General features: G+C 62.7%; 1 protein-coding gene across 1 annotated transcript in view; it reads left to right on the top strand.

Moving 5' to 3' along the window:
- LOC128898538 (basic proline-rich protein-like) overlaps window positions 1–27,695 on the top strand; it is a 96,233-nt gene that overhangs the window by 28,806 nt on the left and 39,732 nt on the right. The window contains exon 4 of the mRNA XM_054173265.1: window positions 20,005–20,251. Within this exon, the coding sequence (XP_054029240.1) occupies window positions 20,005–20,251 (247 nt within the window). The remainder of the gene's footprint in view (window positions 1–20,004; window positions 20,252–27,695) is intronic.

The following is a 27,695-nucleotide window of genomic DNA, read 5'->3' as shown; positions in this document are numbered from 1 at the left end:
GGGAGGGACAGGATGAGGACAATGGATTGGAGCTGAGATGAGGAAAGATTTCTCCTGCAGGAGTGGTGAGAGGCTGCTGCCCAGGGGGTGGTGGAGTCCCCATGCCTGGAGGTGTTCAGAAGCTGTGGATGTGGAGCTTCAGAAGAGAGCTTTGTGGCTGTGGCTGGGCTGGATGTCCTTGAAGGTCTTTTCCAGCCCTAGTGGTTCTGTGACCCTCCTCCAGGATGTGTCCTTGCATGCAGGCTCCTTCCTGGAGGAAAGAGGAGGCGCTGGAGCGAGCAGCAGAAGCTCTTCACCTGCCTGTGGAGCTGCTGGGGGCTGCGTGGGCAGCTGCCCCTCCCTGCAGGGCCGCTGGGGAGGGCTGCAGGGAGGCCACAGCATTGCCAGGCAGAGCTCAGCTGCTCCCCTGGCAGCCTGGCCCTCGTGTGCTGGTAATGAATGGCTGTGCTGGGGGAAGAGCTTCCTTGTAGAACAGAAATGCAGCTGTAATAAGGTCCAATTAGTGGCAGGTTCCAGTGGCAGGCAGCACTGCACCTCCCCAGCAGCCTCCCAGGGGAGAGGCAGCAGCACTGCAATCACAGGGTCACAGAATGGGCTGGAAGGGACCTCCAAAGCTCAGCCAGCCCAAGCCCTCTGCACTCAGCAGGGACATCCTCATCCCTCTGCTCCACACAGCCTGGGAACACCTCCAGGCATGGGGACTCCCCCAGCTGCCTGGGACAGAGCCTGGGACAGAGCCTGGGACACAGCCTGGGACACAGCCTGGGACACAGCCTGGGGCACAGCCTGGGCCAGAGCCTGGGGCAGAGCCTGGGACAGAGCCTGGGACAGAGCCTGGGGCACAGCCTGGGGCACAGCCTGGGACACAGCCTGGGGCAGAGCCTGGGATGGAGCCTGGGACAGAGCCTGGGGCACAGCCTGGGGCACAGCCTGGGACACAGCCTGGGGCAGAGCCTGGGATGGAGCCTGGGACGGAGCCTGGGGCACAGCCTGGGACACAGCCTGGGACAGAGCCTGGGGCACAGCCTGGGACACAGCCTGGGACACAGCCTGGGGCACAGCCTGGGACACAGCCTGGGGCACAGCCTGGGGCACAGCCTGGGACACAGCCTGGGACAGAGCCTGGGGCACAGCCTGGGGCACAGCCTGGGACGGAGCCTGGGACGGAGCCTGGGACGGAGCCTGGGGCACAGCCTGGGGCACAGCCTGGGGCAGAGCCTGGGACACAGCCTGGGACCCAGCCTGGGACCCAGCCTGGGACACAGCCTGGGGCACAGCCTGAGCAGCCTTGCTGGCAAGAGATTCTGCCCAGCACCTCCCCTGGGCCTCCCCTGGCACAGCCTGAGGCCATTGCCTCTCCAGCTGTCCCTTGGTGCATTGAGAGGAGGCCAACCCCCAGCTGGCTCCAGCCCCTCATGAGGGAGCTGCAAGGGCTGAAGAGGTCTCCCTGCAGCCTCCTCTTCTCCAGCCCAAACAACTCCAGGCCCAGCTCCCTCAAGCTGGACTCACAGGACTGGTGCTCAAGGCCCTTCAGCAGCTGGGTTGCTGCTCTCTGGCCACACTCCAGCCCCTTGGTGTCCTTCTCAGAGCGAGGAGCCCAAACCTGAGCCCGGTTAGCCTCAGTGAACTTCATTCTAACACGAGTTAGGCACAAAGGGCACGGAGGGAAGCCTGAGCAGGCAGCCAGCAGCTGCCTCAGTGCCCTCCCAGAGCAGCTGCAGTGTCAATGGATGGCTGCTGGGCACCAGGAGCCAGCCCCAGACACCACTTGTAGCCAGGAAATGAATTGCTTGGTGCTTGGCTGTCTATATGTTGTTACAGGCAGCTTTTCACACCCGAGGCTCCCTGAAGGCCCTCTGTAAGTATTCTGCTCATAAATACAATTACAGCAGAGCCCTTGCTGGAAGCAGCCATCTATTCTGGGGTACTGCAGCCTCATCACCATACCAAAGTCACTGCAAACTCCCATAGATCAAAAGCAGAGAGTTATCACCTGGGCACTGGCCCTGCTGGGAGCTCAGCCCCTGCATACTGAGGATGCAGGAGCTCCTTGCAGCCTGCCCTGCAGGACGTGGCAGGTGGCAGCTCCTCTCCTGGCCTCTGCCTTCTGCAGGGCTTGGGGAGGCTGAGCAGCTCCTTCCAGCCAGCCCTGCCGAGGGCCCAGGCACCGAGCTGCCTCCTGCAGGAAGGGGGAGCTGGGGGGGAGCTCAGCCTGCCCAGGAACAGACAAGCAGTGGCAAGAGAGGGGCAGCTCCTCCCTCCTGGAGGCTCCTTTAATGTCTCAGTGTATTAAAGAGATCAATCCTGTAATAAGCTTCCAGCCCACAAGACAAACTGCCTTCAGAGGCTCCCTCTCCTGATTCCCACCCTCTCCTCCAGAGCAGCCTTTCATGGTCTTGGTCTACAGCTCCACAGCTGGCACTGGGCTGGGAGGCAGCCCCCAGGGGCATCCTGGCCAAGCCCTGCAGGGACAGCTGCAGCTGGAGCACAGGGACACAGCCAGGCTGAGCTTGGATGTCTGCAGGCATGGAGCCTCAGCCCCAGCCCTGGGCAGCCTGTCCCAGTGTCTCCCCAGCCTCCCTGTGCAGAACTTCCTCCTGCTGTCCAACCTGCCCCTGCCCTGCTGCAGTTCCAAACCCTTGCTCCTTGTGCTCTCCCCACAGCCCCTTCTGAGCAGTCCCTGCCCAGCCTGCCTGCAGCTCCCTGCAGCTATTGCAGTGCAGCTCTGGGGTCTCCCTGCAGCCTTCTCTCCTCCAGGCTGCCCAGCCCCAACTCTCAGCCTGTGCCCATGGCAGAGGTTCTGCATCCCCTGATCACCTCTGGAGCCTCTCCATCAGCTCCAGGTCTCTCTTGTGTTGGGGTCCCCCAGCTGGCCCCAGCCCTGCAGGGGAGGTCTCCCCAGAGCAGAGGGGCAGGATCCTCTCTCTCCAGCTCTGGCCACGCTGCAGGCTCACAGGCAGGGATCACTGCAAGGTTGATGCCCAAGCAGCTGACCCAAACCATGCTGCCTGCAGAAGCCTCTTTCAGCCCAGCTGCTCTGTGCTCACCAGAGCAGTTCCCAGCTCCTCCTCTCCCCTGCAGCCTGCACTTGTCAGCACAGCCACACAGCTCTGGCTTGCAGCAGGCTGCAGGGGGAAGCTGCCTGCACGCTGCCAGCCTGGGAGCTTGCAGGGCATTAGTCAGGGCACAGCACTCCCTCTGTGCTCTTGGGCAGGTCGCTTCACAACAACTTCTTTGACTGCCCCAGGCCTGGGCACTGCTGCAGGAAGCCCTCCCAGGGCAGCACTCCCCAGGGCTCACAGAGCTCCACCTAGCAGCGAGGCACCGAGCTGGAGAGGTTGGGGTCCCTGTGCCTACCGACAGAGGCTGGGAGCAGAGGTTCAGCAGAAAGCTTGGGAGATGCTCTCAGACCTCATTGCTGCCTGCAGCTACCTGAAGGGAGGCTGTAGCCAGGTGGGGGTTGGGCTCTTCTCCCAGGCACCCAGCACCAGAACAAGAGGGCACAGTCTCAAGCTGTGCCAGGGGAAGTTCAGGCTGGAGGTGAGGAGAAAGTTCTTCACTGAGAGAGTTGTTAGCCCTTGGGAGGTGGTGGAGTCCCCATCCCTGGAGGTGCTCAAGAGGGGATTGGATGTGGCCCTTGGAGCCAGGGTTTGGGTGTCAGGAGGTGTTGGGGATTAGGTCACAGGTTGGACTCGATGATCCCTGAGGTCTTTTCCAACCTGGCTGATTCTGTGACATCCCTGGAGGTGTTTAAGAGCAGCCTGGATGAGGCCCTTGGTGCCAGGGTCTGGTTGGTCAGTTAGGGTTGGGTGACCAGTTGGGGCTGATGGTCTTGGAGGTCTCTTCCAGCCTGGTTGATGATTCTGTGATGGCTCTGGGATGAGGCAGGGAATGTTCTGAAGCTGGCTGGAGAGGGGGCTGGGGGGGGAGGTGAAGTGACATCCTTGGACTTCTCTTCAGCCCAAGCAGCCCCTGGTGATGTTCCCCCCAGGAGCTGCCTTCAGCTGACGCCGGCAGTGCAGCTCCTCCCTGCCCCGCCGGCAGCGCTGGCTGCTCAGGAGCCCCTAGAGCTCCCTGCAGCTCCCTGCAGCTCCCTGCAGCTCCATGCAGCTCCATGCAGCTCCATGCAGCTCCCTGCAGCTCCATGCAGTTCCCTGCAGCTCCCTGCAGCTCCATGCAGCTCCCTGCAGCTCCCTGCAGCTCCCTGCAGCTCCATGCAGCTCCCTGCAGCTCCCTGCAGCCGCCCTGACGCTGGGAAGCCTTCAGCCGATCCTGCCCCCTGCCTGTTGCAGCCTCTGTGCTGCTAGGAGTTTTCCCAAGGCCGTCACCAATGGCAACTGGGAGGAAGGCTCTCAGGCATGCAGGAGGCACCCGGCAGGGCCCGCGGCGGGGAGCGGCTCCCTGCCAGCCCAGTGCCAGCTGTGGCTGCTCCCAGGCAGCTCCCTGCCAGCCCAGTGCCAGCTGTGGCTGCTCCCAGGCAGCGCTCTGTGCTTGCAGCTCTGCCCACAGCCGAAGCTGGGCATCAGTCTGGCCAGGAACAAGCACCGTGGAAAGCTCTCTCTGCATGGTGACAACACCGCCAGCACCACACCACCTGCACCAGCACCACCACACCAGCACCACCACACCAGCACCACACCACCTGCAGCAGCACCACCACATCAGCACCACACCGCCAGCACCACACCACCTGCAGCAGCACCACCTGCAGCAGCACCACACCAGCACCACCACACCAGCACCACACCACCTGCACCAGCACCACCTGCAGCAGCACCACCACACCAGCACCACACCACCTGCACCAGCACCACCACACCAGCACCACCACACCAGCACCACCACACCACACCACCTGCACCAGCACCACCACACCAGCACCACCACACCAGCACCACACCACCTGCACCAGCACCACCACCACCACACCACCACACCAGCACCACCACCCCACCAGCACCCCACCAGCACCCCACCAGCACCCCACCAGCACCACACCACCAGCACCACCACACCTCCAGATGTTTCCTTCTATTTTCCCAGTGGGAAAACCAGCAAGCAGAACAATCCAGGCTGGCAATCCTGAGGTGCAGAAGAGCTTTTGCTGGCAGAATCCTCTGCTGGGAGAAGTTCTCTCGATGCCTGCAGGCCAAAACATGTCCAGGGAGAGGCTGCAAGTCATAGAAGCATAGAGCCACAGAATGGGCCAGGCAGGAAGGGACCTCCAAAGCTCCCCCAGCCCAACCTCCCCACACCCAGCAGGGACATCCCCAGCTAGATCAGGCTGCCCAGGGCCTCACTGAGCCTCCCCTTGGAGATCTCCAGGGCTGGAGCCTCAGCCCCCTCCCTGGGCAGCCTGCTGCAGTGTTCCAGCAGCCCCACAGGGAAGAACTTCTTCCTGATACCCAATCTCAGTCTGCCCTGCTCTAGTCTGGAGCCATTGCCCCTGGTGCTGTCCCTGCAGGCCTTTGGCAACAGTCTCTCTGCAGCCTTCCTGTAGCCTCCTTCAGGTCCTGCCAGGCTGCTCTGAGGTCTGCCCTGAGCCTCCTCCTCTCCAGGCTGAACACCCCCAGCTCCCTCAGCCTCTCCTTGCAGCAGAGCTGCTCCAAGCCCCTGAGCATTCTCCTGGCCTCCTCTGGAGCCTCTCCATCAGCCCCAGGTCCTTCCTGTGCTGAGGGCTCCAGGGGAGCTCTCAGCAGAGCAGAGTGGCAGAATCCCCTCTCTGGCTCTGCTGGCAATGCAGCTTTGGATGCAGCCCAGGCTGGGATTTGCCTCCTGGGCTGCAGCCTCACACTGCCTGCTCCTGGCCAGCTTCTCCCCCCCAGCACCCCCAGATCCTTTTCCTCAGGGCTGCTTTCTCTCCCCTCCTCCCCAGCCTGTACTGAGAGTGAGGATTGTCCCAGCCCAGGCACAGAGCCCTGCACTGGCTGCTGCTGAACCTCAGGAGGCTCCCCTGGGCCCAGCCTCTCCAGGTTGCCCAGGTCCCTCTGGTGCCCTCCTGTCCCTCTGGTGCCCTCCTGTCCCTCTGGTGCCCTCCTGTCCCTCTGGTGCCAGCTGCTCACTTGCTGCTGGTGCCTTCATCTCGCTGCCTGTGTCACTGATGCAAACAGTAACCAGCACAAGCCCCAGGACAGAGCCCTGAGGCACAGCACCTATCACTGCTCTGCCTCTGGGCTCCAAGCCATTGAGCACCACCCTCTGGGTGCCTCCAGGGCACAGGAGGAGTGCTGCACATCTGCTGCTGGCTGCCTGTGGCCTGGGCACTGCTCTGGCTCCCAGGGGCTGCTGCCTGCGCTCCTGGCCGCTGGGTCTGCAGCGCTGGGCTCTGGCTTGCACCGAGAGGCTGTGGCCTGTGCTGCAGCTAGTAAGTGCTGAGGAGCAGTGGAGATAATTGCCTCTTCTCTGAAGAATTAACAGCTCCATGGGGCAATCCATCTGAGATCCCTGCAAGTGAGCTACTCAGGGTTGCAGTTGTTAATGGATTTATTGAGTGGTTTCGATCCTGGGCTCAGCTCCTCAGCTGCTCACTGGAAACAAGGCTGAGAGATTCATTTGCCTGGGCTCTGACCTCAGCAAATCATCCAGGGGCTTGTGCTGAGCCCCCACAGCTCCTGCCCCCCAGAGTCTCTCCTTAGCTGCCTCTCCTGCCTGTGTCACCACCACAGTCCTGGATCACAGATCCACAGCTGCTTGAGCACCTCCAGGGGAGGAGCTGGGGCTGGGCAGCCTGGAGAAGGCTGCAGGGAGACCCCAGAGCTGCACTGCAATAGCTGCAGGGAGCTGCAGGCAGGCTGGGCAGGGACTGCTCAGAAGGGGCTGTGGGGAGAGCACAAGGAGCAAGGGTTTGGAACTGCAGCAGGGCAGGGGCAGGTTGGACAGCAGGAGGAAGTTCTGCACAGGGAGGCTGGGGAGACACTGGGACAGGCTGCCCAGGGCTGGGGCTGAGGCTCCATGCCTGCAGACATCCAAGCTCAGCCTGGCTGTGTCCCTGTGCTCCAGCTGCAGCTGTCCCTGGGGCTTGGCCAGGATGCCCCTGGGGGCTGCCTCCCAGCCCAGTGCCAACTGTGGAGCTGTGGCAGGGTGCTGCATGTCCTCATCCAAGCAGGACCTCAGATGATGTTCTATCATCTCCTCATCGATTTCCATGCCCTGGGATGCTGAATGGCTTTGCCTGTGCTCTCTGGATCAATGAGGAGGGTGCAGGGCCCCTCAGTGCTCAGCACAAAGATTCCATCAGGAGCCTCATTGAGGCCAGCAGGGCTGATCAATAGCAGCCAACTTCAATCAAAAGCACATCAATTAATAATTGCTTTTCAGCTCCTGGCCTTTTTGTCATGTCAGCTCCTTGGCAGGGGAGCTCCAGACCCTCCCAAGCTCTCAGGCTGTGGCTGGGTGCCCAGGCAAGTGTCTCAGAGAGAGATGAGGTGAGGTGAGATGAGGCTCTGCAACCCAGCCACGGCCATGCTGCAGCTTCCCTGTCTGGGCCACTAATAGCAAGTTAATAAAAGGTGAAAGAGTTGTCAGCAGCTCCTCATGGACAGTCCCAGGTGCAAAGCACACCACTTGCTTGAGGAGCCACAGGAAGGATGGCTAAAGACATAACAATTACTGCAGGGCACATTTGGCTTCCCTCCAGCTGTGGGGGAAGAAATGAGCTGAAAATGCACAGCAGCAAAGGAGGGGAGAGAGAAATGGGAGACAAACAAGAAAGGGACAGGGGAGAGAGGGAAGGCAGCAGGGGGAGAGGGAAGGCAGCAGGGGAGAGAGGGAAGGCAGCAGGGGAGAGAGGGAAGGCAGCAGGGGAGAGGGAGAAGGCAGCAGGGGAGAGTGGGAAGGCAGCAGGGGAGAGAGGGAAGGCAGCAGGGGAGAGAGGGAAGGCAGCAGGGGAGAGGGAAGGCAGCAGGGGGAGAGGGAAGGCAGCAGGGGAGAGTGGGAAGGCAGCAGGGGAGAGAGGGAAGGCAGCAGGGGAGAGAGGGAAGGCAGCAGGGGAGAGGGAAGGCAGCAGGGGGAGAGAGGGAAGGCAGCAGGGGAGAGAGGGAAGGCAGCAGGGGGAGAGGGAAGGCAGCAGGGGAGAGTGGGAAGGCAGCAGGGGAGAGAGGGAAGGCAGCAGGGGAGAGAGGGAAGGCAGCAGGGGAGAGGGAAGGCAGCAGGGGGAGAGAGGGAAGGCAGCAGGGGAGAGAGGGAAGGCAGCAGGGGGAGAGGGAAGGCAGCAGGGGAGAGGAATCCTTGGTGAGATTCAGCCCAGGGCAAGCCTGGCTCTGCCCTCAGGCTGCAGTGGGGTGCATGGGGCAGGCACAGGCAGCCTGGCAGCCAGCTCCCAGCTCTCACTTCCAGAGCCCTGGGTCATGTCCAGCAGGAGGCTGGCAGTGAAGGATGGAGCCCAGCCCGGAGCCCAGCCCTCAGGCACCTCAGTGGCTGCAGCAGATCCCTCAGCCAGCAGCAGAGGAGCTGCTCCAGGCTGAACAGCCCCAGCTGCCCCAGCCTGGCCCCAGGGCAGAGGCTCCCCAGCCTCGGTGGCCTCCCCTGGAGTCAGATTGGCTGTGAGGAAGAAGTTGTTGCCCAGGAGGGTGGTGAGAGCCTGGCACAGGCTGCCCAGGGAGGTGGTGGCAGCCTCCTGGCTGGAGGTGTTTGCAGCCAGGCTGGAGGTGGCTGTGAGCAGCCTGCTGTGGTGTGAGGGGTCCCTGGCCGTGGTTGGGACTGGCTGAGCCTTTGGGGTCCCTTCCAGCCCTGCCAGCTCTGTGTTCTGTGACTCCAAGCTGCCTGTTTGTCCCTTTGTGCCGTGGGTCACCAGCCTGGGCTGCAGCACGCTGTGGGATGAGACAGCTTCACACCAGAGCTGCTCCAGGAGGTGATGCTTGCACCACCCCATGCTCCAGATGTTCCCCTGGATGTGAGGGGTTGGGAGGGAGCTGCAGAGGTCACCCAGCCCCTGCCAGGGCAGGGCACCCAGGAGCACAGCCAGGGGGGGCTGGGAAGGCTCCAGAGCAGACTCCACAACCTCTCTGGCAGCCTGCTCCAGGCTCCAGCAGTTTCTCCCCATGCTGAGCTGAAGCCTTCCCTGTTCCAGCCTGAACCTGCTGCTCCCTGGGCAGCCAGCACAGGCAGGGCCTCAGGGCTGTCACCCACACACTGCTGTGCCTCACTCCTGGCTTCCTCCCTTCCCTGCATGGGTGAGGAGGAAGCCAGCAGCAGAGTCCTGTCCCCTTCCCCTGCACCACTTCAGGGGGCAGAGGGAGGCTGGGGGGGGCTGCATGCAGCTCAGCATCTTCAGGGCAATGAGGAACTCTCCCTGCAAGGCCTTGGCTGCCTGCTGGGGCTGCAGCAGGAGGCAGGGCTGGGCTGCAGGTGAGAGCTTTGTGGGCCTGGAGTGCTCAGGGCAGAACTCCTCCTGAGAGAGCTTTGGCCCACCAAGGGCTCCCCTTCACCTTGCTGTGCCCCCAAGGACTTCAGCAGCCCTGGCCTTGATGTCTGCAGCAGGGCAGCAGTGGCAGCTGCAGAGCTGTAACATTTCCACTGGCATTTGTGTGCAGAAGCTCAGCTATAATTAGAGGCAAGTGAATCATCTGCAAGGAATAATTCATTCAGCCCATGCTGCCTCTCTGCTCTTCATCAACGTTCCATGCTCAGCCTGCCAAGCTCCCCAGCCCGTGCTGCAAGGCAGCCCCCAGCCACAGAGCTGCTGAGGCTGCAAGGGGCCTTGGGGCTCCCCAGGCCCAACCCCTGCCCCAGGGCTCCCAGTCCCAGCCCTGCTGCTCCCTGCACTGCCCCAAGTCCCTCTGCACCACATCCACCCAGCTGGGGAACACCTCCAGGCATGGGGCCCCAGCTCCCTGGGCAGCCTGGGACACAGCCTGGGACACAGCCTGGGGCAGAGCCTGGGACAGAGCCTGGGACACAGCCTGGGGCACAGCCTGGGGCACAGCCTGGGACACAGCCTGGGGCACAGCCTGGGGCAGAGCCTGGGACAGAGCCTGGGACACAGCCTGGGGCACAGCCTGGGGCACAGCCTGGGACAGAGCCTGGGGCACAGCCTGGGGCACAGCCTGGGACAGAGCCTGGGACACAGCCTGGGACCCAGCCTGGGGCACAGCCTGGGACACAGCCTGGGGCACAGCCTGGGACACAGCCTGGGGCACAGCCTGGGACAGAGCCTGGGACAGAGCCTGGGACAGAGCCTGGGGCACAGCCTGGGACACAGCCTGGGGCACAGCCTGGGGCACAGCCTGGGGCACAGCCTGGGACAGAGCCTGGGACACAGCCTGGGACCCAGCCTGGGACACAGCCTGGGGCACAGCCTGGGGCACAGCCTGAGCAGCCTTGCTGGCAAGAGATTCTGCCCAGCACCTCCCCTGGGCCTCCCCTGGCACAGCCTGAGGCCATTGCCTCTCCAGCTGTCCCTTGGTGCATTGAGAGGAGGCCAACCCCCAGCTGGCTCCAGCCCCTCATGAGGGAGCTGCAAGGGCTGAAGAGGTCTCCCTGCAGCCTCCTCTTCTCCAGCCCAAACCCCACTCCCAGTCACACACCTCCCCAGCAGGGCTCCCCTGGGGCAGGGGTGGATCCCTGGGATGTTTGGCTTTGCACCCACTTGGTGCCTCTGAATTGAGGGACCTGCTGGCTGCCTCAGCCCTGCAGGCAGGAGGGATCAGAGGACCACAGAACCATTCAGGCTGGGAAAGACCTTCGAGGCCATGGAGCCCAACTGTAACCCAACCACCATGGCTGAGCTCTGTCCTGCAGCTCCACATCCACACCTCCAGGGGTGGGGACTCCACCACCCCCCTGGGCAGCAACCTCTCACCACTCCTGCAGGAGAAACCTTTCCTCCTCTCCATCCTAGCCCTCCCCTGGCACAGCTTCAGTCCACTTCCCCTTCTCCTGTCCCTGCTTACCTGGGAGCAGAGCCCAAGCCCAGCCTCACTGCAGCCTCCTCTCAGGGAGCTGTAGAGAGCAATGAACTCTGCCTCAGCCTCCTCTCTCCAGGCTAAACTCCCCCAGCTCCCTCACCCCCTCCTCATCTGACACCCTCCCAAGCCCTCCCCAGCCTCCTTGCCCTTCTCTGGACACCTCCAGCCCCTCAGTGTCTTTCCTGTGCTGTGGTGCCCAGAACTGAGCCCAGTGCTCCAGCTGTGCCCCCCCGAGCCCAGTGCAGAGGAGCATCACTCCCCTGCTCCTGCTGGCCACAGTGCTTTGGAGCCAGGCCTGGCTGCTGGTGGCCTTGGCCAGCTGGGCACTGCTGGCTCACCTCACCTTCAGCTGCTGTCCAGCCCCAGCCCCTCTTCCACCAGGCTGCTGCCCAGCTCCTCTGGCCCGAGCCTGCAGCACCCATGGGTGGCTGTGCCCCAGGGGCACACGGCTGAGGTTTCAGAGCCAGGTGCCCAAAGGCAGGGGCTGGAGGCAGCCCCCCAGGGAAGCCTGCAGGCAGGGTGTGCTGCCTGCTGCTCAGCTGCTGACTCTGCAGCCTCCCAGCACTTGGAGCTGAGGGCTGGTTTGTTTTCCTGGGCCAGATGGCAGACAGAGCTCTTCTGGAGGGGCAGATGGCTGTGCCCTGGCAGTGGCACAACAGCACCAAGCCCAGGAGCTGCATGGCTCAGCTGCAGAGCAGGCAGATGGGCTCTGCTCCTGCCTGCAGACCCAGCACCAAAGCCAGCCACATCCACATGCCTGGGGCACAGCCTGGGGGAGCAGGGGCTGAGAGCAGCCTGCAGGAGGAGGCCTTGGGGCTGTCAGGGGGTGACAGAGTCCCCAGGAGCCAGCAGTGGTCCCTGGCAGCCCAGAGCCAGCTGAGAGCTGAGCTGCAGCCAGAGCAGGGAGAGAGCAGCACAGGGAGGGGATTCTGCCCCCTGCTCTGCTCTGCTCAGCCCCCACCTGCAGCACTGCCTCCAGCTCTGGGGCCCCAAGGGTCACATCCTGCTCTCACCTCTGAGAGGAAAGTCACAGCCATGGAATCACAGAGTGGGTTGGGTTGGAAAGGACCTCAAAGAGCATCCAGCTCCAGCCCCCTGCCATGGGCAGGGACAGCTCCCAGCAGCCCAGGCTGCTCAGGGCCTCATCCAGCCTGGTGCTGAGCACCTCCAGGCAGGGGGCAGCCACAGCCTCCCTGGGCAGCCTGTGCCAGGCTCTCCCCAGCCTCACTGCCAAGAATTTCCTCCTCATCTCCAGTCCCAATCTGCCCTCCTCCAGCTCCAATCCATTGTCCTCATCCTGTCCCCCCCAGCCCTTGTCCCAAGTCCCTCCCCAGCTCTCCTGCAGCCCTTCAGCTCCTGCAAGGCTGCTCTGAGGTCTGCCTGGAGCCTTCTCCTCTCCAGGCTGCTCAGCCCCAGCTCTCCCAGCCCATCCCACAGGGGAGGTTCTGCAGCCTCTGCTCATCTCTGGCCTCCTCTGGAGCCTCTCTGGCATTCCCCTGCCCCTCCTGTGCTGGGGGCACCAATCCATTACCATCACTGCAGCTCCCACTGCTGGAGAGGGCTCAGAAGAGCTCAAGCTCTGTGCCCTCACCTGGGATGAGTGCAGTGGATGGGTAGGCTCAGCACCCACAAGGGGCAGGATGGGTTCCCTCCAGCTGAGCTCCAGCCTGCTCCTTTGGGCTGAACCTTCAGCACCAGCTGGTGCCCTCCAGAGGTGCCCTCACAGCTCTGCTGGAAGCTGCCCAGAGGGAGCCCATGGCAGCTGGGGCACTGCCAGCACCACGCCGGGCAAGGGGAGCTCCGTGCTGGGAGCTTGGCACCAGCAGCTCCTCCCCGGGGCAGAGGTCTGCCCTCAGGGCTCAGGAATGCAGGAGAGAAGCCTCAGGGGGTGCCAAGTGCTGGCTGCTCTCAGCAGGCTCTGTCTGGCATCCTGGCAGCTTCTCCTCTCCTTCCTGCTGTCGGCCTGAGGAGCTGGCTGGGAGCTGCCCCTCAGGGCAGGGACCCTGGCAGGCAGGAGCTGGGCAAGGCTTTGCCTTCCAGGAGCTGGGCAAGGCTTTGCCTTCCAGGAGCTGGGCAAGGCTTTGCCTTCCAGGTGCTGGGCAAGGCTTTGCCTTCCAGGAGCTGGGCAAGGCTTTGCCTTCCAGGTGCTGGGCAAGGCTTTGCCTTCCAGGAGCTGGGCAAGGCTTTGCCTTCCAGGAGCTGGGCAAGGCTTTGCCTTCCAGGAGCTGGGCAAGGCTTTGCCTTCCAGGAGCTGGGCAAGGCTTTGCCTTCCAGGAGCTGGGCAAGGCTTTGCCTTCCAGGTGCTGGGCAAGGCTTTGCCTTCCAGGTGCTGGGCAAGGCTTTGCCTTCCAGGAGCTGGGCAAGGCTTTGCCTTCCAGGTGCTGGGCAAGGCTTTGCCTTCCAGGTGCTGGGCAAGGCTTTGCCTTCCAGGTGCTGGGCAAGGCTTTGCCTTCCAGGTGCTGGGCAAGGCTTTGCCTTCCAGGAGCTGGGCAAGGCTTTGCCTTCCAGGTGCTGAGGCTGCAGCAGGGCAGAGCCTTTGCTCCACACATTGAGGGGGACCTGTGCAGAGGCTACCACAGAGAGCTCTGGGCTGGGAGGGACCTTCACAGCTCCTCCAGTCCGAGCCCTGCAGCCCCCAGGGACAGCCCCAGGCAGGGCAGGCTGCTCCCAGTCCCACACAGCCTGAGCTGCCCTGGTGCCAGCCATGGGCCAGGCTCTCCCCACCCTCAGTGCCAAACATTTCTCCTTCTCTCCAGGCTGAATCTCCCTCTTGCAGTCTCAAACCATCCCCCCCTGGCCTGGCACTTCAGGCCCTGCTCAGAACTCTGTCCCAGCACCAGAAGGTGTCCCTGGAGCCTTCTCTTCCCCAGGCTGAGCAACCCCAGCTCCCTCAGCCTGGCCTCACAGCAGCCAGGGCTCCCCTCTGAAAGACAGAGAGGGCAAAATGTCCTTAAGCTGCCCCCTGGGGAGGTTTTCCATACCTCCCTCACAGGCTGGAGCCCAGCCCTGGGCTGTGCCTGAAGCACTGCCTGCAGCCACAGGAGCCCAGGTCAGAGGCAGCTCTCAGGTGCCCCTGCCCAGCTTTCCTCCCCCCACCCCAGAGGAGCTGCCCACAGAGGATCAGTCAGGCCAGGAGAGAGGGATTGTTCATCACAGGCATTGACTGCTGCTCAGGGAGAGAAATCAAAGTGGCTGAATGGAATCAGATCAGATGGAAGAGACATGAAAAGGCTCATTAGCAGCTCCCCCCCCCAGAGCCTCCTGAGCAGCTCCCTGCCTCCAGGCTTCCTTCAACTCTCTGAGCTGAGCCCAGACACAGAGTGCTGGCTGCTGGCTGCCCCTGCCCAGTGCCTCCCAGGGCCAAGGGGATGGCTGCAGAGGTGTGCTGGCTGCCCCCTGCCCCCTGCCCCCTGCCCAGTGCCTCCCAGGGCCAAGGGGATGGCTGCAGAGGTGTGCTGGCTGCCCCCTGCCCCCTGCCCCCTGCCCCCTGCCCAGTGCCTCCCAGGGCCAAGGGGATGGCTGCAGAGGTGTGCTGGCTGCTGGCTGCTGCCTGCCCCCTGCCCCCTGCCCCCTGCCCCCTGCACCCAGCAGGGACATCCTCCACTGGGTCAGGCTGCCCAGAGCCCTCTCCAGCCTCACCTTGAGTATCTCCAGGGCTGGAGCCTCAGCCCCCTCCCTGGGCAGCCTGCTGCAGTGCTCCAGCAGCCTCCTGGGGCAGAACTTGTTCCTCACAGCCAATCTCAGCCTGCTCTGCTCTCCTTTCAAGCCATTGCCCCTGGTGCTGTCCCTGCAGGCCTTTGGGAGCAGTCTCTCTGCAGCCCCCTTCAGGTCCTGGCAGGCTGCCCTAAGGTCTCCCTGGAGCCTTCTCTTCTCCAGAGTGCCCTTCTCAAGCCCCCTGGCCTAGGCAGTCCCTGCAGGGTCTCTGGGGAGCTGGCAGCCTCCTTCAGCAGTCAGAGCAGACACAGAGCAGCCTCCCCCTCCTCCCCACTCCCCTTTCATCCTCCCAGCTCCCTCCCAGGAGATGAATATTTCAAACTCCTCCTTTGGACTCTTCTGCAGCAGCTATATGAAATGTTAACCATGTGTCAAAATGTCCTTTTGATGGTGCCTCTCCCCTGCACGCTGGGGCTCCTCGGGCTGAGGGATGCAGGAGAGTCCCTCTGGGCACCCCCACTGCTGGGGGCTCCCCGGGAAGCAGCCCCGGGCTGGGCCAGCCCTGGCTGGGGGAGGTCCTCCCCTCCTCTCCTCTCCTCTCCTCTCCTCTCCTCTCCTCTCCCCTCCTCTCCTCTCCTCTCCTCTCCTCTCCTCTCCTCTCCTCTCCTCTCCTCTCCTCTCCTCTCCTCTCCTCTCCTCTCCTCTCCTCTCCTCTCCTCTCCTCTCCTCTCCTCTCCTCTCCTCTCCTCTCCTCTCCTCTCCTCTCCTCTCCCCTCTCCTCTCCTCTCCTCTCCTCTCCTCTCCTCTCCTCTCCTCTCCTCTCCTCTCCTCTCCTCTCCTCTCCTCTCCTCTCCTCTCCTCTCCCTCTCCTCTCCTCTCCTCTCCCTCTCCTCTCCTCTCCTCTCCTCTCCCCTCGTGCCACCAGCTCGCCCTGCTGGCCCCTGCCTCCTGCTGCCAGCCCAGGAGGAGCAGCAGAGCTCAGGGGGCTCTGAGGAACCTGTGGCCCAGCCACCCCCAGCTCCTAAGAGAGGCTCTCCCCAGGTGCTGCTCAGGGAGCCCCAGAGCCCAGCACAGGAGCACAGAGTCAGCCAGGCTGGAAGAGGCCTCCGAGGTCAGCAGCTCCAGCTGAGCACCCAGCCCTAGCTGACCAACCAGAGCCTGGCACCAAGGGCCTCATCCAGGCTGCTCCTAAGCACCTCCAGGGATGCTGACCCCAGCCCTCCCTGGGCAGCACATCCCAAGCTCTCTTGCTGGGAAGAGCTTCTTGCGAAGGTCAAGCCTAAGCTTCCCCTGGCACAGCTTGAGACTGTGTCCTCTTGTTCTGGGGCTGGGTGCCTGGGAGGAGAGACCAAGCCCCAGCTGGCTGCAACCATGACCCCATGGCTGCTCCCTGGCTTGCCCTGCCTGGGGCACAGCCTCCTGCTGGGGCTGGAGGCATCTGCAGAGGGCCTCCCCCAGCCTCAGCCCAGGGCAGCGCTTGGGCTGCTGCAGGGCAAAGCTCTGCTGGGCAGCCAGCTCTGACCCCAGCTGCTTTGTTCCTGCACCACTCAAACAGCAAAGAAGAGCCAAACCCTCTCCCCTGGAGCTGCCTGAGGCTGGGCTGGGCTGGGCTGGGCTGGCTGTGAGCAGGGGGAGCTCTGCCTGCCAGAGGGGCTGCAGGCTGAGTGCTGAGGCCCGCAGCAGATGGGGTTTGGGGCCAGAAATAAACACACTGCTGTGAGCTCAGGTTCTCCTGACACAGCCCTGGGGCCCTCCTCCTCCTCCCCTCCTCCTGCAAACAGCTTCACACTGCTCAGATAAGCTCCTGAGCTGAGGGCTGAGCTCACACATCACCAGCAGCCAAGCTGCTGGAGGGCCTTGAACACAAGTCCTGTGAGGAGCAGCTTGAGGGAGCTGGGGTTGTTGGGTCTGGAGAAGAGGAGGCTGCAGGGAGACCTCTTCATCCTCTGCAACTCCCTCACAGCAGGCTGGAGCCAGCTGGGGGCTGCTCTCTTCTCACATGCTCCTGAGGCAGCCACCTCAGGCTGTGCCAGGGGAGGTCCAGGTTGGGTGTCAGGAAGAATCTCTTCCCAGCAAGGCTGCTCAGGCTGTGTCCCAGGCTGTGTCCCAGGCTCTGCCCCAGGCTGTGTCCCAGGCTCTGTCCCAGGCTCTGTCCCAGGCTGTGTCCCAGGCTCTGCCCCAGGCTGTGTCCCAGGCTGTGTCCCAGGCTGTGTCCCAGGCTGTGTCCCAGGCTGTGCCCCAGGCTGGGTCCCAGGCTGTGTCCCAGGCTCTGTCCCAGGCTTTGTCCCAGGCTGTGTCCCAGGCTGTGTCCCAGGCTGTGTCCCAGGCTGGGTCCCAGGCTGTGTCCCAGGCTGGGTCCCAGGCTCTGTCCCAAGCTCTGTCCCAGGCTGTGTCCCAGGCTGGGTCCCAGGCTCTGTCCCAAGCTCTGTCCCAGGCTCTGTCCCAGGCTCTGTCCCAGGCTGGGTCCCAGCTCATCCCTGTGGTTCCTTGTCCTGTCCCTGGGCACCACCAGCCAGAGCCTGGCACCTTCCTCCTGACCCCCACCCCTCACTGACCAGGTCCCCTCTCAGCCTTCTCCTCTGCACACTCCCCAGCCCCAGGGCTCTCAGCCTTTCTCCACAGCAGAGCTGTTCCAGGCCCTTCATCATCCTCACAGCCTCTGTTGGACTCTCCCCAGCAGGTCTCTGTCCCTCTGGAGCTGGGCAGCCCAGAGCTGGAGCCAGGATTGCAGGGGTGGTCTGAGCAGGGCAGAGCAGAGAAGGCACAGCGAGGATGTCCCAGTGACCACCCCCAGACCCACCCAGAGCAGCACAGGACAGAGCACAGCTCCTTCACCCTCTCTGCCCCAGAAAGGTCACTTCAGCCTTCAGCCCCTGGGCAGGCTGCAGAGCTGGGCCCAAGGCAACCTCATGAGGCTCAGCAAGGCCAAGTGCAAGGCCCTGCAGCTGGGGCAGGGCTGGATTCCCAGCCTCCCCCATCCCCCCAGACCAAGCAGCAGGGCTTGGGAGGGTAACCATCTCCTGGGCTCATCAAAAGCAGGCTCAGGGGAGAGGGTAAAAAGGGAGGGGAATAAATTCCCTGGAACAATTCCCTCTGGGCTTTTGTTTCCCTCTTGCAGCATTTCCCCTGCAGATTGCTGCTGGGAATTGAACTCCAGGCTGGGCTTAGCCTCTGCAGCTTGCACCTCCAGGCTTGAGCACAGCAGCAAGTCCATAACCCTGATGGATTTCTCCTGCACCACCTGGAGACACAGCTCCCACCACATCCTCTCCCCCCCTGCCAGCACCACCTCTCCTGCTGCTCCCCCACGTTTATGGCCTGGCATTTAGCTGCCTTAAACCAGGGGCTGCTTTTATCACCTCCAATTCACTAAGAGATATAAACAACAGCACCTGATTGCCCAGCTCCTGACAGTATTTACTGCTCCAGCAATCCCTCAGTGCCATCCCCAAACTTTATCAGTAATGATTTTGGGGGCTGTGTGGTTGTGGGTTTTTTCCCTTCCAAGATCATTGCTAAAGACACAGGAAGAGGCCAGCAGAGAGACCTGAGGGACCCAATTAGGAGTGGCTGTGCTGAAGGCTGATGGAGCACCAACAATTACACCCTGAGATGGAGCAGTTAACCACTTTGGAAAGCCCAGCTACTCCTGCCAGGCTCATTTGTTAGCTGCTAATAAAACCCAAAAGCCACAGCAAGAGCACCCAGAGAAACTCCTGAGCACCTCAAAGCTCCAGGAGGCTTCACTGAGCTGCCTAAAGAGCAGGGGGGGGGAGCAAGGATGCTCTGGCAGAGGGCAGAGGTTGGGGCAAGGATGCTCCTGGCAGAGGGCAGAGGCTGGGGCAAGGATGCTCTGGCAGAGGGCAGAGGTTGGGGCAAGGATGCTCCTGGCAGAGGGCAGAGGTTGGGGCAAGGATGCTCTGACAGAGAGCAGAGGTTGGGGCAAGGATGCTCCTGGCAGAGGGCAGAGGTTGGAGCAAGGATGCTCTGGCAGAGAGCAGAGGTTGGGGCAAGGATGCTCTGACAGAGGGCAGAGGTTGGGGCAAGGATGCTCCTGGCAGAGGGCAGAGGTTGGGGCAAGGATGCTCCTGGCAGAGGGCAGAGGTTGGGGCAAGGATGCTCTGGCAGAGAGCAGAGGTTGGGGCAAGGATGCTCTGGCAGAGGGCAGAGGTTGGGGCAAGGATGCTCTGGCAGAGAGCAGAGGTTGGGGCAAGGATGCTCCTGACTGAGAGCAGAGGTTGGGGCAAGGATGCTCTGGCAGAGGGCAGAGGTTGGGGCAAGGATGCTCCTGGCAGAGAGCAGAGGTTGGGGCAAGGATGCTCCTGGCAGAGGGCAGAGGTTGGGGCAAGGATGCTCTGGCAGAGGGCAGAGGTTGGGGCAAGGATGCTCTGGCAGAGAGCAGAGGTTGGGGCAAGGATGCTCCTGACTGAGAGCAGAGGTTGGGGCAAGGATGCTCTGGCAGAGGGCAGAGGTTGGGGCAAGGATGCTCCTGGCAGAGAGCAGAGGTTGGGGCAAGGATGCTCCTGGCAGAGGGCAGAGGTTGGGGCAAGGATGCTCTGGCAGAGGGCAGAGGTTGGGGCAAGGATGCTCCTGGCAGAGAGGATGAGGGGTGCAGAGGACCTGCAGAGGTGCACTGCTCTGCCCCTGCTGCCCCTGCTCCACCACCTCCATGGGCAGCCTGCTTTTGTTTCTCCTGCTGGAGGGGATTCACCTCCTGGTGCCCAAGAAGGTGCAGAGGATGAGCAAGCAAAAGATTCTCCTTCAGCAGCTGCTCCTCTGCTGCTCCCAGGCAGCTGATGGAGAGCTCGGGAGGCCCTCGGGAGTGAGTGTTGCATCTCCATCAGCAGGCTGCCTGCCTCCCTCTCCAACGGCTCACAGCCCAGCCCCCTGTTTGTTGCAGCATGCTGAGGTGGGAAAACAAGGAAGGGAGGAGGGAAAGGTGGGGACGGGGGGGAGAAAGTGAGGAGGGGGTTAATTAAATTATCGGCCCCTCTAAAGAGAAGGCAATTAGGCTATTGATCGCTCCAAGTGCCGAGTTAATTGGGCATGTGACACATTGACATTGCCCACGATCAATAAACCTGGCAACACCTTCAAAAGGAACCTCAGAGCCGTGCAGGACCGCACCAGGGTCAACCCTGCGCTAAGTTGCTCGAGCTGATTAGGGCTGTTGGCTCCTTTCATGTGCTCCCCGCGCAGAGAGCCGGCTGACAGGGCAGCTCCTTCCCCGTGCGCCTCGAATAAAAGGCTTTGATGGAGCCCGGGCAGCTTCCCCGCTCTCCCTCTCGCTTTTTTGTTGAGGAGAAATCTTGTCAGCTTCAGTCAGCCTCTCCCTTCCATTCCCTGCCGATCACCGGGGAGGAAAGGGGACCGGAGAGGGCTGGGGAAAGCCAATTAGCAGAGGGAGCGGAGGAGGAAGGCAGCGGCGATGCTCTGCTGCAGACAGGCTGCTGCCAGCAGGCTGCCGCGGACCGTGCCCGGAGCGGCGCCGTGCCCGGAGCGGGACCGTGCCCGGAGCGGGACCGTGCCCGGAGCGGCGCCGTGCCCGGAGCGGGACCGTGCCCGGAGCGGCGCCGTGCCCGGAGCGGGACCGTGCCCGGAGCGGGACCGTGCCCGGAGCGGGACCGTGCCCGCAGGGGATGCGCCGAGGGGGCGGCCGGAGCCCTCCTTTGCTCACGCTGCGGCCGCTGGCTGTCAGCAGGATGGCTCAGGCTGGGCAGCCAGGCCCCCAGCTCAGCCCTGGAGCTGCGGACAGCCCGGGGCCAGGAGACCAGCCTGCCCCAGCGCCTGGCCGCGGCTCTGGCAAGGGCAAGGTCCTCCCAGCACGGCCCTGAGACACCGGCTGGGTCCTGATGGAGGGTCAGACCGCTCCCCAGGGACACCAGACGGGCCCTCTGGGGGCAAAGGCTGGAGCAAGGATGCTCATGGCAGAGAGCAGAGGCTGGGGCAAGGATGCTCCTGGCAGAGAGCAGAGGTTGGGGCAAGGATGCTCCTGGCAGAGAGCAGAGGTTGGAGCAAGGATGCTCCTGGCAGAGAGCAGAGGTTGGAGCAAGGATGCTCCTGGCAGAGAGCAGAGGTTGGGGCAAGGATGCTCCTGGCAGAGAGCAGAGGTTGGGGCAAGGATGCTCCTGGCAGAGAGCAGAGGTTGGGGCAAGGATGCTCCTGGCAGAGAGCAGAGGTTGGGGCAAGGATGCTCCTGGCAGAGAGCAGAGGTTGGGGCAAGGATGCTCCTGGCAGAGAGCAGAGGTTGGAGCAAGGATGCTCCTGGCAGAGGGCAGAGGTTGGGGCAAGGATGCTCCTGGCATAGAGCAGAGGTTGGGGCAAGGATGCTCTGACAGAGAGCAGAGGTTGGGGCAAGGATGCTCTGACAGAGAGCAGAGGTTGGGGCAAGGATGCTCCTGGCAGAGAGCAGAGGTTGGGGCAAGGATGCTCCTGGCAGAGAAGATGAGGGGGGCAGAGGACCTGCCTGGAAAGCTCTGCCCCTGCTGCCCTGCTCCACCACCTCCCTGGGCAGCCTGTGTGGCAGCTCAGTGTGCAAACAGACCTGGAAACACCAAGCAGTTGAATCCTTCCCACCCTGCCCCCTGTTTCTAATTGATCTCAGGGCTGGGTGAAGCTCCTTAGAGGTCTCTTGACTCCAGCACTATTCTGATGCCATTCCTGATCCAGCAGGGTCCTTGAGGTGCCCAGGGAGTACCAAAGTGTCCTTGTGGCCAGGAAGGCCAAGGGCATCCTGGGCTGGACTAGAAGGGCTGTGGTCAGTAGCTCCAGAGAGGTTCTCCTGCCCCTCTGCTCTGCCCTGCTGGCATCTTGTGCCCAGCTCTGGGCTCCTCAGCTCGAGAAGGAGCTCAGGGAACTGCCTGAGAGAGCCCAGCCCAGAGGCACAGAGCTGCTGCAGGCAGTGGAACATCTCCTGTGAGGCCAGGCTGAGGCAGCTGGGGCTGGGAGCTGGGAGCAGAGCAGCCTGAGGGCTGCCCTCAGTGCTGGGGTAAAGATGTGCAGGGCTGGAGCCAGGCTCTGCTCAGGGCTGGCCAAGCACAGCACCAGGGGCACTGGGGGCAAGCTGGAGCAGAGGAGGAGCCACAGCAACAGGAGGGAAACCTTTGTCCCTGTGAGGCTGCTGGAGCCTGGAGCAGGCTGCCCAGAGAGGTTGTGGAGTCTGCTCTGGAGCCTTCCCAGCCCCCCCTGGCTGTGTCCCTGGCTGTGTCCCTGGCTGTGTCCCTGGATGCCCTGCCCTGGGTGCCCTGCTCTGGGTGCCCTGCTCTGGCAGGGGCTGGGCTGGGTGACCTCTGGAGCTCCCTTCCAGCCCTGCCTTGCTGTGGATCTGTGAGGAGAGGACCCAGGCACCTCAGCAGGGCACAGCTCTGACTCAGCATCACCAGGGATGCCGAGGAGGCAGCGTCCTCACTCATCCACCGGGAGAGGGACCTCGAGTGACAGCTTGTCTGGGGAGGAGGGGGTGGCTGCAGAGAGCAGGCTCCCCCACTGCCATATCTGTCTGCTCCCTGGGGGTGTGCTGGGGCTGACTTGTGCAGCCTGCCAGCAGGATGATCTGCAGACAGCAAAGGGAAGGCAGCAGAGCGCTGCTGGTACAACCACCCCTCCCCTGTGATGGTCCAGCAGGAGACAGGCTGGGGAGCAGGGCACTGAGCCCAGACCAGCCCTGAGCTGCCAGAGCTGACACTTCCCAAATGAGCACTCTGCCAGGGCAGGAATGGGGGGGCTGGGGGTGTGCTGGCTGCCTGAAGCCTGGCTGATGATGTCTGGGTGTAGATGGTGTGTCCCAGGTGGTCCCCATGCACAGCCAGGGCAGCACCATGGCCTGAGGGGCACCAGGAACCCCATGGAGCCCTCATGGAGCCCTCATTTCATGAGATGTGATCCATAGGAGTCACAGAAGGGTCTGGCTTGGAAGGGAGCTCAAGGCTCATCAAGCCCAAGCCCCTCTGCACTCAGCAGGGACATCCTCCCCTGGAGCAGGCTGCCCAGAGCCCTCTCCAGCCTCACCTTGGATAGCTCCAGGGCTGGAGCCTCAGCCCCCTCCCTGGGCAGCCTGCTGCAGTGCTCCAGCAGCCTCCTGGGGCAGAACTTGTTCCTCACATCCAATCTCAACCTGCTCTGCTCTCCTTTCAAGCCACTGCCCCTGGTGCTGTCCCTGCAGGCCTTTGGGCACAGTCTCTCTGCAGCCTTCCTGTAGCCCCCTTCAGGTCCTGGCAGGCTGCTCTGAGGTCTCCCTGGAGCCTTCTCTTCTCCAGGCAGAACAGCCCCAACTCTCCCAGCCTGTGCCCATAGCAGAGCTCCTCCAGCCCTCAGACCATCTTGGTAGCCTCCTCTGGACCCTCTCCAGCAGGTCCATGTCCTCCTCATGCTGCTTTGGCAGCTTCCAGAGGACTTCCTCTCTGCATTTCATTTTGGGGTGATTGGGTTCAGCTTCTCAGGAGGAAGCAGAGGAGCTGCCTGCTGGCAGGTCCTCAGCCCCAGGTTGGAGCCAGGAGCTCAATCAGGGGAAGGAGCAGGAAGCTGACAGAGATGTTACAAGCCCCAGTGCACATCTTTGGTCAGAGCAGAGCTTTCCCTTCCCTTCCTGATCACAGCTGTCAGGCCAGCTGAAACCTGTGCAGGTCATTTGTCTGTGCAACACCAGAGGTATTAAACCTCCCATTCCATCTCCTCCTGGAGAAGCAATCTCCTAGCCACGGCAGCAGGAGAAGGCAATCACAGCTCTGCTGCACTTAGGGGAAGATATTACCAGCAGTGAAGAGCTGGAGGACCCAAATCTCATGCAGCTAAAGTTGATTAATAGCTCTGAGCTTGCTTCTTTCTTCCCCCCCCTCACCACCACCCCCCTATGTGCTGCTGCTGCTGCTGCTTGGGGAAGCTGCTGCTGCTGAGCTGCACTTATTCCATAACCAGAGCAGGCACAGCTCATCTGCTGGAGGTGCAAAGCATCCAGGCTCAGCCCTGTGAGCAGTGAATCAATCTGCATCTTGCTGGATGCAGTTGGGTTGGGGTTGGGGTTGGTTTTGTGGTGTTTTTGTTCAGTGAGGAAGAGCTGGAGCAGGAGGGAAGAGCTGTGAAGCCTTCCTGGGGAATGCAAGGGAGAGCCAATCAAACATCCCTGTCTGCAGGCTGGCCTTGCCCCTTCACAAGGCTTTCCAGCCTTCCCCTCTCCAGGGAGGCTTTGTCAAGGAGAGCTGCTGGCAGCTCTTCCTGCTCGCCCCGCAGCGGCTGCGAGATGTGAGGATGGCTTCGGGGAACAGTGGGGGAGGCAACAACCCCAGAAAGCCAAAAGGCAGAAGCTGCTGGGTGGTGACTTGTGAGCAGTGCTGGGCAGCAGGGAGGCGATGCCAGGGGGGTGTGCAGGGGGGAGGGATAGCTCCGTGCTCAGAGCAGGCTGGGGACTGCCCTGCCCCAGCGGCAGGACCTTGCCCTCGGCCTGGTTGGGCTGCAGGAGGTTGGCTTGGCCCCGGCTCTGCAGCCTCTCCAGGTCCCTCTGGGTGCATCCCTTCCCTCCAGCACATTCTCCTTCTCTTGTGCGACTCTCTCCTCTTTGCTGCTTGGCCCTGGGGGAGGGCCGTGTGGGGTGGAGGAGCTGCCAGCCCGGACGGCTGCTCCCTGGCTGCACGGAGCAGAAGCAGCAGCAGAGGAGGCAGCGGCTCCTCCCCTGCCCTGTGAGCTGCATGCGACAGCAGCGCCTGCGAGTCACAGTCCCCCTCCCCAGGGCTGCCGAGAGCCAGGCCGGGCAGGCCAGCACATGCCCGCGGTGTGCCCGCTGCTGGCGCTGCCCCGGCAAGCCCAGGCAGATGCCCGCGGCAGAGGCACTCGGCCCCGGCGCGGCCCGGCCGTGTTTGTTTGTTTGGGGAGGGCTCTGTTTGCCTGTGTTTGCCTTTGTAATTCAATCTGTTGACGCCGGCAGAGAAGGGGAAATTGCCGATACCATCTGCTGGCAGCAGTCAGCACGACGTGCTGCTCGTGATCGATCTCCCTCCTCCTCCTCCTCTGCTGCCTCCGACAGCCCGAGCCCGCCCTGGGCTCGGGGCAGCGCAGCCTGGGGACGAGCAGGAGAGGGAGGAAGAGGGCTCAGCCCCTCCAGCCCTCCTTGGAGCTGCCCTTCACCGGAGCAATTCAAACGTCCAAGCCCTGGCCGTGGGAATTCTTGGCCAGCCGAAGCAGCCAGGAAGCTGAGACCAGGAAGGTTGGGCTCAAAGATCTCCGGAGCTGCCTCCCAGCTCCTAACATCCTGTGGTGGAGCAGGGCTGAATGCTGCCCACCCTGCATGGGAGCCCCAGGCCTGGGGCAGCTCTGCTTTACCAGGGGGAGTGTGGGAATCACAGAAGCATAGAGCCACAGAATGGGCCAGGCTGGAAGGGAGCTACACAGCTCCTCCAGCCCAACCTCCCCACACCCAGCAGGGACATCCCCAGCTAGATCAGGCTGCCCAGGGCCTCACTGAGCCTCCCCTTGGAGATCTCCAGGGCTGGAGCCTCAGCCCCCTCCCTGGGCAGCCTGCTGCAGTGTTCCAGCAGCCCCACAGGGAAGAACTTCTTCCTGATACCCAATCTCAGTCTGCCCTGCTCTAGTCTGGAGCCATTGCCCCTGGTGCTGTCCCTGCAGGCCTTTGCCAACAGTCTCTCTGCAGCCTTCCTGTAGCCTCCTTCAGGTCCTGCCAGGCTGCTCTGAGGTCTGCCCTGAGCCTCCTCCTCTCCAGGCTGAACACCCCCAGCTCCCTCAGCCTCTCCTTGCAGCAGAGCTGCTCCAAGCCCCTGAGCATTCTCCTGGACCCTCTCCATCAGCTGCAGGTCCTTCCTGTGCTGAGGGCAGCCAGGCTGCTCCTGACTGATCCTCTGACAGCATCCTAGGACTAGGGGAGAATCAGGAGGAGAGAATCAAGGGATGGTTTGGGTTGGAAAAGCCCTCTGAGGTCATCCAGTTCAACCAGAGACACCACCATGGCCTCCAACCATGGCCCCCAACCATGGCCCCCAACCATGGCCCCCAACCATGGCCCCAGTGCCATGGCCCCAGTGCCATGGCCCCCAACCATGGCCCCCAACCATTGCCCCAGTGCCATGGCCCCCAACCATGGCCCCCAACCATGGCCCCAGTGCCATGGCCACACCTTTCTTGAACACCTCCAGGCATGGGGACTCCCCCAGCTCCCTGGGCAGCCTGGGACACAGCCTGGGACACAGCCTGGGACACAGCCTGAGCAGCCTTGCTGGGAAGAGATTCTTCCTAACACCCAACCTGGACCTCCCCTGGCACAAGCTGAGGTTGTTTCCTCTTGAGCTGTCCCTTGGTGCATGTGAGAAGAGAGCAACCCCCAGCTGGCTCCAGCCTCCTGTGAGGGAGCTGCAGGGGGCAGTGAGGTTTCCCTTCAGCACCCCAGGACCCCACTGACCTCCTTGGCCAGGGGTGCACCTTGCTGTCCCATGCAGAACTTGCTGGCCACCAGGACTCTGAAGGTCCTTGCCCAGGGGGCTGCTCATCCATGTGCAGTTCATGATCCCTTCCCAGGGGCAGTCTGGAAATCACTCCAGGGGAAAAAAGGTTGGGAAAAAGGGGGGGTGGAGGACACAAGGCCCCCCAGAAAAAAGCTGGGAGAAGCCAGGGGAAAGTTTCTTGAGGCTCACAAAACCAAGTGGGGAAATGAAGAGCAGCAAAGCAGGCAGCTTGCAGCCAGGACCCCAGAGGCTCTGCTTCAAACAGCTGCCTCTGAAGCGAGGAGGAGCCTCAGATCTGAGATGCTGACAGCTTTCAAGAGCTCTCTTTCCAGCAGAGCTGTCCTGGCAAGCCTGCCCCAGCGCTGAGGCTCTGGGGGGGTTGTTTCTCTTTCATCATTATCATTAATTTGTTAAGGCCTTCCTGATGCCTCTTGGCTCCAAGCCAGCACTCCTCTGGTGAAAGCTCTTCGGGCAGGAAGCTCCTGGCTGGCACCTGGGGAATCCCTGGCACCAAGCAGGGCACGGAGGGGGCTGGGAGCCTCCCTGGGGAGGACACCTGGCAAGCACCACAGCTCCTGCAGGAGGCCCAGGGCGGCCCAGCAGCCCTCCTGGCTTTGGAGCACCGCCCTGCATCTCTCAGCCCACCAGGACAGAGAGCTCCCAGCGTGGTCCTGAGCAGGGCTGAGGAGCTGGTGACCCACAGCAGTGCCCCCCTGCCCGTGCTGCTGGCAGGAGGCAGTGCTCTGGGGCACCACTGACCTAGGTGAGCATGGAGGAGTGAGGTCTGCACCCCCCAGCAGGCTGCTCTCACCCCAGCACGGTGCTCTCCTGCAGGGCACTCCAGGGGCTCACAGGCCCTCATCTTCTTCCTGCTCTTCCCAGCAGTCCTCTGGGCTCCTCTGTGGAGCTGCAGGCTCTCTGCCAGCCTTGCTCTTCCTCCCTGCTCTCTGCCTCCTCTCTGCCCCAGGTCTCCCAAGCTCTGCCTGCACCTTGGCGGAGGGAGGTTCCTCCATTGGCTGCAGGCAGCAGCTGGCACGGCCAAGAAGCCTCTGCCTGTTGGCACCCAGGCACCACCTGGGAAAGGAACAGGACACAGGGGTGCAGAGCAGTGCAGAGGGGCAGCCAAAGCCAGTGTCCCTCACAGAGAGGTTGGCTTCACTCTCAGCAGCCCCAGCAGGAGCATTTCTTGCCTGGCTAGTGAAGGCAGGGCTCAGCCAGTGCTCCATGCCAGAGCCTCCATGCCCATTTCTGCCAGGCAGATGGGTCACAAAGCAGCTTGGCTCAGCCCTACCACTTCCCACAGGCTTTGACTCATCCTTCCACCACCCCTCCTCATCCCTACCGCTCCAGCACCACGTGTGGTCTCCTGCTGACTTGCTCCCTGTGCCTCATCAGCCACCACAATGACCCAGCTCTGACCCTCTCCTCCCCTCTCCCCTCCTCAGGGCTCCCTGGATGCCTGTGCTGCTTGCTCTGGGCAGCCCAGAGCAGGAGCACCTGCAAGGCACACCTCGGGCAGCCTGGTCTGGAGCTGGGACTCAGGGGAGCCTTGAGGAGATCCCAGCGCTGCAGGAGTTAAGCTCTGGGCTCAGCTTCCCCCTGTCCCGCCTGGCTCCGAGAGAGCTGCTGGGGAGCCACTCCTGGAGCCCATCTGAAGCTTGTGTCCCGGTTCCCTGCAGGCTCAAGCTGTCGA

This window comes from Dryobates pubescens, chromosome 25 (assembly GCF_014839835.1).
Source record: "Dryobates pubescens isolate bDryPub1 chromosome 25, bDryPub1.pri, whole genome shotgun sequence".
NCBI classification, from domain to species: Eukaryota; Metazoa; Chordata; class Aves; order Piciformes; family Picidae; genus Dryobates; species Dryobates pubescens.
This window is presented reverse-complemented; position numbering and strand designations above follow the sequence as displayed.